The following is a 14373-nucleotide window of genomic DNA, read 5'->3' as shown; positions in this document are numbered from 1 at the left end:
TGAGGTCAGGGATCTGGGCAGGCCAGTCGAGTTCTTCCACACTGATCTCAACAAACCATTTGCTGAAACAGGAAAGGGCCTTCCCTAAACTGTTGCCACAAAGTTGGAAGCACAGAATTGTCTAGGATGTCATTATATGCTGTAGCGTTAAGATTTCCCTTCACTGGAACTAAGGGGCCTAGCCCGACCCATGAAAAACAGCCCCAGACCATTATTCCTCCTCCACCAAACTTTACAGTTGGCACTATGCATTGGGGCAGGTAGCGTTCTCCTGGCATCCCATGAACCCAGATTCGTCCGTCAGAATGCCAGATCGTGAAGCGTGATTCAACACTCCAGAGAACGCTTTTCCACTGCTCCATAGTCCAATGGCGGCGAGCTTTACACCACTCCAGCCGACACTTGGTATTACACATGTTGATCTTAGGCTTGTGTGCGGCTGCTCGGCCATGAAAACCCATTTCATGAAGCTCCCGACGAACAGTTCTTGTGTCCACATACTTTTGTGTATATAGTGTATGTATGTAAAGTATTTACATTTGACATCTCATTCAGAGTGACACAGTTAATGCATTCAACTTAATAAGATCGCTAGGTGAGACAACCACATATCACAGTCAAATATACAGGATACGAACATTCCTTTCCAGATAAACAATGGATATATACAGCATAGTGTTTAGCAACAAGAAAATATGTACATATAAAGTCTATGAATAAAAAATCTGAGAACAGTAATATTTTACACACACATGAAGGAACCCATAAGCAATCATTTCTGATTATAAAAGACAAGTGAATAATTGGTGGATAGAGTGTTTTGAAATGATACACAGTATATACAGTACCAGTAAAAAGTTTGGACACAGCTACTCATTCAAGAGTTTTTCATTATTTTTGCAATTTTTTACTTTGTTAATAATAGTGAAACTATGAAATAACACATAGGGAATCATGTAGTAACCGAAAAAGTGTTAAACAAATCAAAATACATTTTATATTTTATATTCTTCAAAATAGCCACCCTTTGCCTTGATGACAGCTTTGCACACTCTTGGCATTCTCTCTATCAGCTTCATTAGGAATGCTTTTCCAACAGTCTTGAAGGAGTTCCCACATATGCTGAGCACTTGTTTGCTGCTTTCCCTCCACTCTGCGGTCCAACTCATCCCAAACCATATGGGTTGAGGTCAGGTAATTGTGGAGGCCAGGTCATCTGATGAAGCACTCCATCACTCTCCTTGGTCAAATAGCCCTTACACAGCCTGGAGGTGTATTTTGGGTCATTGTCCTGTTGAAAAACAAATGATAGTGCCACTAAGCGTAAACCAGATGGCATGGCATATAGCTGGTAAAAATGCTGTGGTAGCCATGCTGGTGTGCCTTGAATTCTAAATAAATCACAGACAGTGTCACCAGTAAAGCACCCCCACACCATCACACCTCCATTCTTCACGGGGGAACAACACATGCCGAGATCATGCGTTCACCTACTCTGTGTCTCACAAAGACATGTCGGTTGTAATCAAAAATCTCACATTTGGACTCATCAGACCAAAGGACAGATTTCCACCTGTCAAATATCCATTGCTTGTGTTTCTTGGCCCAAGCAAGTCTCTTCTTCTTATTGGTGTCCTTTAGTAGTGGTTTCTTTGCAGCAAATCGACCATGAAGGCCTGATTCACGCAGTCTCCTCTGAACACTTGATGTTGAGATGTGTCTGTTACTTGAACTCTGTGAGGCATTTATTTGGGCTGTAATCTGAGGTGCAGTTAACTCTAATGCACTTATCCTCTGCAGCAGAGGTATCTCTGAGTCTTCCTTTCCTGTGGCGGTCTTCATGACAGCCAATTTGTGGAGTGGTTGAAAAACAAGTTTTAATGACTCCAACCTAAGTGTATGTCGGAAGTTTACATAAACTTAGGTTGGAGTCATTAAAACTTGTTTTTCAACCACTCCACAAATTTCTTGTTAACAAACTATAGTTTTGGCAAGTCGGTTAGGACATCAACTTTGTGCATGACACAAGTAATTTTTCCAACAATTGTTTCCAGACAATGTGCCAAAGCACAGCCTCCACACCACTGGAGGAATATCTCCAACCACCAAAATAACATCCCGGGACAAGGCCGAGTATAGCCCACAAAGATCTCCGCCACGGCACAGCCCAAGGGGGGGGCGCCAACCCAGACAGGAAGACCACGTCAGTGACTCAACCCACTCAAGTGACGCACCCCTCCCAGGGACGGCATGGAAGAACACCAGTAAGCCAGGGACTCAGCCCCCGTAATAGGGGCAGAGGCAGAGAATCCCAGTGGAAAGAGGGGAAACCGGCCAGGCAGAGACAGCAAGGCGGTTCGTTGCTCCAGCCTTTCCGTTCACCTTCACACCCCTGGGCCAGACTACACTTAATCATAGGACCTACTGAAGAGATATGTCTTCAGTAAAGACTTAAAGGTTGAGACTGAGTCTGCGTCTCTCACATGGGTAGGCAGACTATTCCATAAAAATTGAGCTCTATAGGAGAAAGCCCTGCCTCCAGCTGTTTGCTTAGAAATACTTATTGAGTGTATGTAAACTTCTGACCCACTGGGAATGTGATGAAAGAAATTAAAGCTGAAATAAATCGTTATGTTTGGAGGAAAAAGGGGGATGCTGCAAGCCGAAGAACACCATTTCAACCGTGAAGCACGGGGGAGGCAGCATCATGTTGTGGGGGTGCTTTGCTGCAGGAGGGACTGGTGCACTTATTGAAGTATATTGAAGCAACATCTCAAGACATTTTTTACATTTTACATTTTAGTCATTTAGCAGATGCTCTTATCCAGAGCGACTTACAGTAGTGAATGCATACATTTCATACATGTTATTTATTTTTTATTTTTATTTTATTTTTAAATTCCTGTACTGGTCCCCCGTGGGAAGACATCAGTCAGGAAGTTAAAGCTTGGTCGCAAATGGGTCTTCTAAATGGACATTGGCCCCAAGCATTCTTGTTGTCGAAAAATGGCTTAAGGACAACAAAGTCAAGGTATTGGAGTGGCCATCACAAAGCCCTGACCTCAATTCTATAGAAAATGTGTGGGCAGAACTGAAAAAGTGTGTGCAAGCAAGGAGGCCTACAAACCTGACTCAGTTACACCAGCTCTGTCAGGAGGAATGGCCAAAATTCACCCAACTTATTGTGGAAGCTTGTGGAGGGCAACCTGAAACGTTTGACCCAAGTTAAACAATTTAAAGGCAATGTTAACAAATACTAATTGAGTGTATGTAAACTTCTGACCCACTGGGAATATGATGAAAGAAATTAAAGCTGAAATAAATAATTCTCTCTACTATTATTCTGACATTTCACATTCTTAGTGGTGATCCAAACTGACCTAAAACATGGCATTTGTACTAGGATTACATGTCAGGAATTGTGAAAAACTGAGTTTAAATGTATTTGGCTAAGGTGTATGTAAACTTCAGACTTCAACTGTAACTGGCTTGTATGTTAGATGCCCCATGAGATCTAATTAAATATCATAGTGGTGACATTTTTGTGAAGTCTGTTATTATTATTAAGAAGGTGTCATTTGAGAGAGTAAACTGGCACAATCTCAACTTGGACCTTCCAGCTACTTGGACCTCCAGCACAATCTCTACTTGGACCTTCCAGCTACTTGGACCTCCAGCACAATCTCTACTTGGACCTTCCAGCTACTTGGACCTCCAGCACACTCTCTACTTGCACCTTCCAGCTACTTGGTCCTCCAACACACTCTCTACTTGGACCTTCCAGCTACTTGGTCCTCCAACACACTCTCTACTTGGACCTTCCAGCTACTTGGTCCTCCAACACACTCTCTACTTGGACCTTCCAGCTACTTGGACCTACAGCCCACTCTCCACTTGGACCTTCCAGCTAAGCACCTTCACCATATGTACACTCATGTACTTGTACAAACTAAACTGTGCTATGTTGAATTACATGTAAGAACTACTCCCCAACACTGCTTCACTGACATGAGGATGACAACACTTAAACCACATAATGCTTCCCTGCAACTTGGCAGGTACCAAGGACATAGCAATGGATGACAGCCAATTCCCTGCTCTTAAACACATAATATTACAGGCATGTTGCTCCTTGAGTTCTAACTGCTTCTAGTGAAGTTATTTTCTCATGAAATAAAACAGAAGTGAAGAGCAGGTTTGTAAGAGTGGAACAGGACAGTTTCCCAGGAAGAGGTTAAGTTAAAGAGACTCCTCCTACTAGTATGTAATGAACTCTTAGCTAATGCACTTCAGACATACTAGTATCTCCTTCTTAAGAGTATGTCTCTACAACCTGTCAGTCATAAGGACCCAGAGGAAGAATTGGTGAGAACCTAGTATTGAAGCTCTTGCAGATTGTTGAAATGAAATAATTAAGACAAATATACAGCATGCTTTGTATAGTCTTGAATGATATATAATATATAATGATATATAACATTTTGGTCTGAAATTATTTCCTGTTTGTATTACCTGTTGGCTACTCTGTTCTGATACGCTCTTTTTCACTGGAAAGTGAACCTTTCAAAGTTTATGTTTGCATTACTGAGTGTTTTGCCATCTTTCATGTGTGTGAAATGTATTTAAAAGCTATTCAGAAGCTGTTGTATGTATTGAGTGTCGATGTGTTCATCCTAGTTTTGTTTCTTAGATGTCTTTGTCATTTGTGTCTTTGTCATCTGCTGCAGGAAGAAAAACGATCCACCACCATCTCTCAGATGTTTGCCAAAGCCACAAAAGCCTTCGTGAAGGACACAGATCATGAGGGACGCCTGATCCCTGTGTCCAGTCTGAATGACACAGACAAACTGAAACTCCGATCACTCATTGTCAAGACCAGGCACAGATGCTTCTGGCAGGAACCCAAATACCAGTCCCCTGGCTTTACCCTCGGTGATGTCCTGAGGCCTGGAGAGCCTGGAAACACACCTTTAAGCCCAAGTAAGCACCAGAGCATCCCGCTAGTGACAAATAACTATGGGTTGTTGTTGTTCTAAAATATCTGCCCATTGATTTACTTACTTATTCTACTCTTGTTTTTCTGAGCAGAATAGGACAATGATAATGTCATGGATGTGGCTGTTATAGATATGTGCTGTGGTATAATAGCATAGAGTCCATTCAAATGTTGAACATTCCCTCAGCCGTCAAGGAGTCTGACTTTGTGGACTACAGTGGGATATTTGGTGACAAGAAAGAAATGAACACAGACGGAAACATTGAGGCTAAGTTGGCTGATTTCAACATTACCGTGAGAGGGAAATGGTCCACCAAACAGAAGCTGTCCCTTGGCAGCCTGAACAAAGAGAAGGTTGATGTGAAGGAGTTACACAACTACTCAAAAGACAGGTGAGTTACCCTATACTGTACGTATGTTCAATACAGTCATAATACAGTCACAATACAGTCACAATACATCATAATACATCACAATACATCATAATACATCATAATACAGTCATAATACAGTCATAATACATCATAATACAGTCATATAGAGTCCTAATACATCATAATACAGTCACAATACGGTCACAATACAGTCCTATACAGTCATAAAACATCCTGATACAGTCATAATACAGTCATAATACATCATAATACATTCATAATTCATCATAATACATCATAATACAGTCCCAATACAGTCATAATACATCATACAGTTCACTTTCCCAAGGAGTCAATATTCAGACCCAAGATCAGCGAGCAAACTGTTTGCAATGACATCAGGCTGGCATCTTTTGTGTAAAAATGACATTTTCAGGTTGAAGTGCTTTCGGATAACAAAGAAGTGGAACTGTACTGGTTTAGCAACTTCCTTAAATTTAAACAACATCCTCACTGTTTTCACTACTAGCTTAGCTTAAAGGGACAATCTGTGATTGTTACATCAATTCTTTTTACTTTTAAAGTAGCTTTCCAGTGTTTCCAGATTTCTATGTAATATGACCTAAAATGTGCCCTCCTGCAGAGTTCTGGATATGTCCCATCCTGTGATCAAGCAGACCCGTGCGAATCCCAGGGCAGTGTTAGGCGTCTTGACGGAGAGGATTATGACATCACTACCTTGCCCGGTCACAAACAATGTCCAGAAGCGTGGAAATGTAGGAGCCAACGTGAGTGCCTGTGTGTTCCTGAGCGGGAAGGTAGGAGGAAAGCTTACCAAGTGTTCTACTGAAGTGAATTATATTTTCCTCATATTTGACTGGTAATTTAGTTGTAAAATAGATTTTTAATCTCAGTAATCTCACTTTATGATAGCTAGGCCTTCATAAATAAAGTAAATGTCAGGACCATATTGACAGATCACAGATGTCGGTTCAGTAGTGGTGACAGTCACAGATGTCTGTTCAGTAGTGGTAATAGTCACAGATGTCTGTTCAGTAGTGGTAATAGTCACAGATGTCTGTCTGTTCAGTAGTGGTAATACTCACAGATGTCTGTTCAGTAGTGGTAATAGTCACAGATGTCTGTTCAGTAGTGGTAATAGTCACAGATGTCTGTCTGTTCAGTAGTGGTAATACTCACAGATGTCTGTTCAGTAGTGGTGACAGTCACAGATGTCTGTCTGTTCAGTAGTGGTAATACTCACAGATGTCTGTTCAGTAGTGGTAATAGTCACAGATGTCTGTTCAGTAGTGGTAATAGTCACAGATGTCTGTCTGTTCAGTAGTGGTAATACTCACAGATGGCTGTCTGTTCAGTAGTCGTAATACTCACAGATGGCTGTCTGTTCAGTAGTGGTAATACTCACAGATGTCTGTTCAGTAGTGGTAATAGTCACAGATGTCTATCTGTTCAGTAGTGGTAATAGTCACAGATGTCTGTTCAGTAGTCATAATACTCACAGATGTCTGTTCAGTAGTCGTAATATTCACAATGGCTGTCTGTTCAGTAGTGGTAATAGTCACAGATGTCTGTTCAGTAGTCGTAATATTCACAATGGCTGTCTGTTCAGTAGTGGTAATACTCACAGATGTCTGTTCAGTAGTGGTAATAGTCACAGATGTCTGTTCAGTAGTGGTAATAGTCACAGATGTCTGTTCAGTAGTGGTAATAGTCACAGATGTCTGTTCAGTAGTGGTAATAGTCACAGATGTCTGTTCAGTAATGGTAATACTGCCTCTTGCTCTAGTCAGAATGCTGTACCTGGGTTGTTCCATGAAAAGAGTGCCTTGATATTTTAAGTATAAATTGTGCACCAATATTGAATTGTAAAAGCATGTTATATTAAATGAAGTGCCCTTTCATTAATATAGACCTCATGGAGAATTCAATAAATCAGATTTTTAATATGAATAAAGACTTGATAAAGTGCCACCATTCAGCATATTGTCCATCCAGGCAGCATTCATTTACGTTGTCACGTCCTGACCAGTATAGAGTATATTTGGTTATTGTAGTTTGGTCAGGACGTGGCAGAGGGTAGTTGATGTATATATTATGGGGTTGTCACTGGTCTATGTCTGTGTTTCTATGTCTAATTGATTGGGGTTGGACTCTCAATTGAAGGCAGGTGTGTTGAGTTGCCTTTGATTGGGAGTCCTATATAGTAGGGTGTGTTTGTCTTTGTTTTTCGTGGGTAATTGTTTGAGAGCACTGCTTCTGTTGAGCCTGCTTCTCTGTCCCTGTCAGTAGTTTGTTTATTGTTTTTCCGTGGTGTTCGCATTTTGATTAATAAATATGTTGAGCACGCAACCCGCTGCGCCTTGGTCTTCTCTCCAGTACGACAAGTGTGACAACTACCCACCATACCAGGACCAAGCAGCGGAGGATATCTGGCGAGGACCGGGGAACACGGCTGGTAAAGGAGCCCGAGAGGCAGCCCCAATAATTTTTTTGGGGGGGGCACAAGGGCAGTTTGGCGGGGCGAGGATGGAGCCCCAGGCCAGCTCCCCGTACCCTTTTTAGGCAGAGACGAACTGGACAGGTCCTGTGCTTTGGGGTGATGGGTACGGTGGCGAGGCCGAGCATTTTCAGGCCAGTACGCGCAGTACCAGCGCCCAGCATGTGCCAGGGGAAAGTGGGCATTCAGCCAGTAGGGGTGATGCCAGTCCTGCGCTCAAGACCGCAGGTGCGCCTCTACGGTCCAGTGTTTCCTGCTACACGCACGAGCCTTGAGGTGCGTCAGCCCAGTCTGACTCGGCCTGTTCCCGCTCCCCGCACTAGCCCTAAGGTGCGTGTGCCCAGACTGGCACATCCTGTACCAGCCCCACGCATCAGGCATCTAGTGCGTCAGCCCAGCCTCACCAGTCTGGTGCCGCCAGAGCCGCCCGCCAGTCAGGAGCTGCCAGAGCCGCCCGCCAGTCAGGAGCTGCCAGAGCCGCCCACCTGTCCGGAGCTGCCAGAGCGGCCGTCTGTCCGGAGCTGCCAGAGCGGCCGTCTGTCCGGAGCTGCCAGAGCGGCCCGTCTGTCCGGAGCTGCCAGAGGCCCGCTGTGCCAGATCTGCCAGAGCGGCCCGTCTGTCCGGAGCTGCCAGAGGCCCGCTGTGCCGGATCTGCCAGAGTGGCCCGTCTTTCCGGAGCTGCCAGAGGCCCGCTGTGCCGGATCTGCCAGAGTGGCCCGCCTGTCTGGATCTGCCAGAGTAGCCCGCCTGTCCGGATCTGCCAGAGTGGCCCGCCGTGCCGGATCTGCCAGAGTGGCCCGCCGTGCCGGATCTGCCAGAGTGGCCCGCCGTGCCGGATCTGCCAGAGTGGCCCGCCGTGCCGGATCTGCCAGAGTGGCCCGCAGTGCCGGATCTGCCAGAGTGGCCCGCAGTGCCGGATCTGCCAGAGTGGCCCGCCTGTCCGGATCTGCCAGAGTGGCCCGCCTGTCCGGATATGCCAGAGTGGCCCGCCTGTCCGGATCTGCCAGAGTGGCCCGCCGTGCCAGATCTGCCAGAGTGGCCCGCCGTGCCGGATCTGCCAGAGTGGCCCGCCAGCCGGGCGCAGCCATCGCCGCCCGCCAGCCGGGTGCAGCCAGGGTCGCCCGCCAGCCGGGCGCAGCAAGGGTCGACAGCCAGCCGGGCACAGTCATCGCCGCCCGCCAGCCGGGCGCAGCAAGGGTCGCCCGCCAGCCGGGCGCAGCAAGGGTAGCCCCCGCCAGCCGGGCGCAGCCAGAGACACCCGCCAGCCAGTCGCGGCAAGAATCGCCCGCCAGTCGGGCGAGGTCAGGGGCGCCACTTAAGTGGAATACGTCAGGGATGGAGCGGAGTCCACGTCCCGCACCTGAGCCACCTCCCACATAGGTGGGTTGGGGAGGGTGTGTGTAGCACTGTGCCGTCGTTGACGGCAGCCACCTTCCCTTCCCTCCCTTTTTGTTTAGGGGATTTTTCTGGTTGTTTTGGGGTTTTTCTGTTTTTTGTGTAGGTGCATTCCGGGGTCTGCACCTTTGGGGGGGGGGGGGGGGGGGGGGGTACTGTCACGTCCTGACCAGTATAGAGTATATTTGGTTATTGTAGTTTGGTCAGGACGTGGCAGAGGGTAGTTGATGTATATATTATGGGGTTGTCACTGGTCTATGTCTGTGTTTCTATGTCTAATTGATTGGGGTTGGACTCTCAATTGAAGGCAGGTGTGTTGAGTTGCCTTTGATTGGGAGTCCTATATAGTAGGGTGTGTTTGTCTTTGTTTTTCGTGGGTAGTTGTTTGAGAGCACTGCTTCTGTTGAGCCTGCTTCTCTGTCCCTGTCAGTAGTTTGTTTATTGTTTTTCCGTGGTGTTCGCATTTTGATTAATAAATATGTTGAGCACGCAACCCGCTGCGCCTTGGTCTTCTCTCCAGTACGACAAGTGTGACATACGTCCGTCCCTCATTTTAAGGTCAACACTTTTATGTGAACTGAACTCTCAAAACTATTCCTTTTTAAATATTTTTTTCTGAAGAAATATTGAACATCTAATATTCAAATTATAGTGTAAAAGCAGGTGAGCTGGTTTTATTATTTTTGCCAATTTTCTTGTATTTTGTGGTGGAAGCTGAGCAGGTCGACCACAACACGCCATAGATAGACATGCTAGAAATGTTTTAACAATTTAAATGTTTTTGTGAAGCTTGCATTCAATTGCCAATCCCTGCAAACAACAAGCTTACATTCCCCCTGTCACAAGGATATACCTAGTTATGTTCAGCCTTACTTACTTTATTTGGCACTTAACAGGCACTTACTATAGTCATAAAAGAAGGTTACCTCTTGAAATGCACGTTGTTTTTTCAAGTCACACTTCTCAAACCGAATTGGTGGAACGACCCAGCTCTAGTTACCACATCATTTCCTGTTCTTGACATTAGAACCACTTCCTGAAAATGCAATGGTGTAGTATAGATGACTGTCTGGGTTAGAATCTGGGTCATCTTTGTACCAAACATCTCTGACTGATTTTAAATGTTTTCCACAGGCCTCTATGAAGCAGAGCGGCAGTACTCAGACAGATAGTGATGTGTCACTCGGTATTCCTGCAAATACTGTCATGGCCTACAGTCTGATTGAACTCTACGTCAAATGCAATGGAAAGTTTGGTGAGGAAGTGTATGGTTTATCAATGTCCCAGGTATAGCTGCATAGTTAAGTACCATGGTAAAGTACACAGCCAGCGTCTATGTTCCTCAGTGTATTTAGTATATCCACTGTATTTAGTATATCCACTGTATTTAGTATATCCACTGTATTTAGTATATCCACTGTATTTATTAAATCCACTGTATTTAGTATATCCACTGTATTTATTAAATCCACTGTATTTAGTATAGCCACTGTATTTATTAAATCCACTGTATTTAGTATATCCACTGTATTTATTATATCCACTGTATTTAGTATAGCCACTGTATTTATTAAATCCACTGTATTTAGTATAGCCACTGTATTTATTAAATCCACTGTATTTAGTATAGCCATTGTATTTAGTATATCCACTGTATCTGTCTGTGTGTGACTGGTTATGACTGTTGTCTGCTCTTGTCCACAGAGCTGTGCCTCATCTGCAACAATGGGGGCTTTGAAATAGATAAGTCAAAGGACGGGTTGGAAGTAGATGGAATTATGGACCTGGGAGGCGACTTTGATGCCAACAGCCCCCTAAATCTGAACGAAGGTAATAATGCCAGTGGAGGGTAATGTCTCCTGTCTAGTGGTCAACATGTAGTCTACTGAATAGAACATCTGGTCAACATGTAGTCTACTGAAGGGAACGTCTGGTTAACATGTAATGTAGTCTACTGAATGGAACGTCTGGTCAACATGTAGTCTACTGAATGGAACGTCTGGTCAACATGTAGTCTACTGAATGGAACGTCTGGTCAACATGTAGTCTACTGAATGGAACGTCTGGTCAACATGTAATGTAGTCTACTGAATGGAACGTCTGGTCAACATGTAATGTAGTCTACTGGATGGAACGTCTGGTCAACATGTAGTCTACTGAATGGAACGTCTGGTCAACATGTTGTCTACTGAATGGAACATCTGGTCAACATGTAGTCTACTGAATGGAACGTCTGGTCAACATGTAATGTAGTCTACTGGATGGAACGTCTGGTCAACATGTAATGTAGTCTACTGAATGGAACGTCTGGTCAACATGTAGTCTACTGAATGGAACGTCTGGTCAACATGTAATGTAGTCTACTGAATGGAACGTCTGGTCAACATGTAGTCTACTGAATGGAACGTCTGGTCAACATGTTGTCTACTGAATGGAACGTCTGGTCACCATGTAGTCTACTGAATGCAACATCTGGTCAACATGTAGTCTACTGAATGGAACATCTGGTCAACATGTAATGACGTCTACTGAATGGAACGTCTGGTCAACATGTTGTCTACTGAATGGAACGTCTGGTCAACATGTAATGTAGTCTACTGAATGGAACGTCTGGTCAACATGTAATGTAGTCTACTGAATAGAACGTCTGGTCAACATGTAATGTAGTCTACTGAATGGAACGTCTGGTCAACATGTAGTCTACTGAATGGAATGTCTGGTCAACATGTAATGTATTCTACTGAATGGAACGTCTGGTCAACATGTAGTCTACTGAATGGAACGTCTGGTCAACATGTAGTCTACTGAATGGCACGTCTGGTCAACATGTAGTCTACTGAATGGAACGTCTGGTCAACATGTAATGTAGTCTACTGAATGGAACGTCTGGTCAACATGTAGTCTACTGAATGGAATGTCTGGTCAACATGTAGTCTACTGAATGGAACGTCTGGTCAACATGTAGTCTACTGAATGGAACATCTGGTCAACATGTAGTCTACTGAATGGAATGTCTGGTCAACATGTAATGTAGTCTACTGAATGGAACGTCTGGTCAACATGTAATGTAGTCTACTGAATGGAACGTCTGGTCAACATGTAGTCTACTGAATGGAGCGTCTGGTCAACATGTAATGTAGTCTACTGAATGGAACCACTAGTCAACATGTAATGTAGTCTACTGAATGGAACATCTGGTCAACATGTAATGTAGTCTACTGAATGGAATGACTGGTCAACATGTAGTCTACTGGATGGAATGTTTGGTCAACATGTAATGTAGTCTACTGAATGGAACGTCTGGTCAACATGTAGTCTACTGGATGGAATGTCTGGTCAACATGTAATGTAGTCTACTGAATGGAACGTCTGGTCAACATGTAATGTAGTCTACTGAATGGAACGTCTAGTCAACATGTAGTCTACTGAATGGAACATCTGGTCAACATGTAATGTAGTCTACTGAATGGAACGTCTGGTCAACATGTAGTCTACTGGATGGAACGTCTGGTCAACATGTAGTGTAGTCTACTGAATGGAACGTCTAGTCAACATGTAGTCTACTGAATGGAACATCTGGTCAACATGTAATGTAGTCTACTGAATGGAACGTCTGGTCAACATGTAATGTAGTCTACTGAATGGAACGTCTGGTCAACATGTAATGTAGTCTACTGAATGGAACGTCTAGTCAACATGTAGTCTACTGAATGGAACATCTGGTCAACATGTAATGTAGTCTACTGAATGGAACGTCTGGTCAACATGTAGTCTACTGGATGGAACGTCTGGTCAACATGTAGTGTAGTCTACTGAATGGAACGTCTAGTCAACATGTAGTCTACTGAATGGAACATCTGGTCAACATGTAATGTAGTCTACTGAATGGAACGTCTGGTCAACATGTAGTCTACTGAATGGAATGTCTGGTCAACATGTAATGTAGTCTACAGAATGGAACGTCTGGTCAACATGTAGTCTACTGAATGGAACGTCTGGTCAACATGTAGTCTACTGAATGGAACGTCTGGTCAACATGTAATGTAGTCTACTGAATGGAACGTCTGGTCAACATGTAATGTAGTCTACTGAATGGAACGTCTGGTCAACATGTAGTCTACTGAATGGAACGTCTGGTCAACATGTAGTGCTACTGAATGGAACGTCTGGTCAACATGTAATGTAGTCTACTGAATGGAACGTCTGGTCAACATGTAATGTAGTCTACTGAATGGAACATCTGGTCAACATGTAATGTAGTCTATTGAATGGAATGTCTGGTCAACATGTAACGTAGTCTACTGAATGGAATGTCTGGTCAACATGTAGTCTACTGGATGGAATGTTTGGTCAACATGTAGTCTACTGAATGGAACGTCTGGTCAACATGTAATGTAGTCTACTGAATGGAATGTCTGGTCAACATGTAGTCTACTGGATGGAATGTTTGGTCAACATGTAATGTAGTCTACTGAATGGAACGTCTGGTCAACATGTAGTCTACTGAATAGAACGTCAGGTCAACATGTAATGTAGTCTACTGAATGGAACGTCTGGTCAACATGTAGTCTACTGAATGGAACGTCTGGTCAACATGTAATGTAGTCTACTGAATGGAACGTCTGGTCAACATGTAGTCTACTGAATGGATCGTCTGGTCAACATGTAGTCTACTGAATGGAATGTCTGGTCAACATGTAATGTAGTCTACTGAAGGGAATGTCTGGTCAACATGTAGTCTATTGAATGGAATGTCTGGTCAACATGTAATGTAGTCTACTGAATGGAACGTCTGGTCAACATGTAGTCTACTGAATGGAATGTCTGGTCAACATGTAGTCTACTGGATGGAATGTTTGGTCAACGTAGTCTACTGAATGGAACGTCTGGTCAACATGTAATGTAGTCTACTGAATGGAATGTCTGGTCAACATGTAGTCTACTGGATGGAATGTTTGGTCAACATGTAATGTAGTCTACTGAATGGAACGTCTGGTCAACATGTAGTCTACTGAATGGAACGTCTGGTCAACATGTAGTCTACTGAATGGAACGTCTGGTCAACATGTAATGTAGTCTACTGAATGGAA

The 14373-nt window shown here is 44.0% G+C and overlaps 1 protein-coding gene across 2 annotated transcripts in view; it reads left to right on the top strand.

Moving 5' to 3' along the window:
- Positions 1 to 4265: 4265 nt before the first annotated feature.
- Positions 4266 to 14373, top strand: part of LOC106591932 (gasdermin-E) — a 23234-nt gene continuing 13126 nt past the window's right edge. The window contains exons 1-6 of one of the 2 annotated variants that reach the window (XM_082959613.1): positions 4266 to 4365; positions 4728 to 4980; positions 5184 to 5388; positions 6014 to 6158; positions 10418 to 10538; positions 10988 to 11113. In XM_082959613.1, the coding sequence (XP_082815739.1) occupies positions 4321 to 4365; positions 4728 to 4980; positions 5184 to 5388; positions 6014 to 6158; positions 10418 to 10538; positions 10988 to 11113 (895 nt within the window). In that variant the 5' untranslated portion in view covers positions 4266 to 4320. Of the gene's footprint in view, positions 4366 to 4727; positions 4981 to 5183; positions 5389 to 6013; positions 6189 to 10417; positions 10539 to 10987; positions 11114 to 14373 lie in introns of both variants that reach the window. The other variant, XM_082959612.1, reaches the window with a different exon arrangement.

This window comes from Salmo salar, chromosome 02, assembly GCF_965601325.2.
Source record: "Salmo salar chromosome 02, fSalSal1, whole genome shotgun sequence".
Classification (NCBI taxonomy): Eukaryota; Metazoa; Chordata; class Actinopteri; order Salmoniformes; family Salmonidae; genus Salmo; species Salmo salar.
The sequence above is the reverse complement of the archived record's forward strand: the minus strand, read 5'-3'. Positions and strand labels throughout refer to the sequence as shown.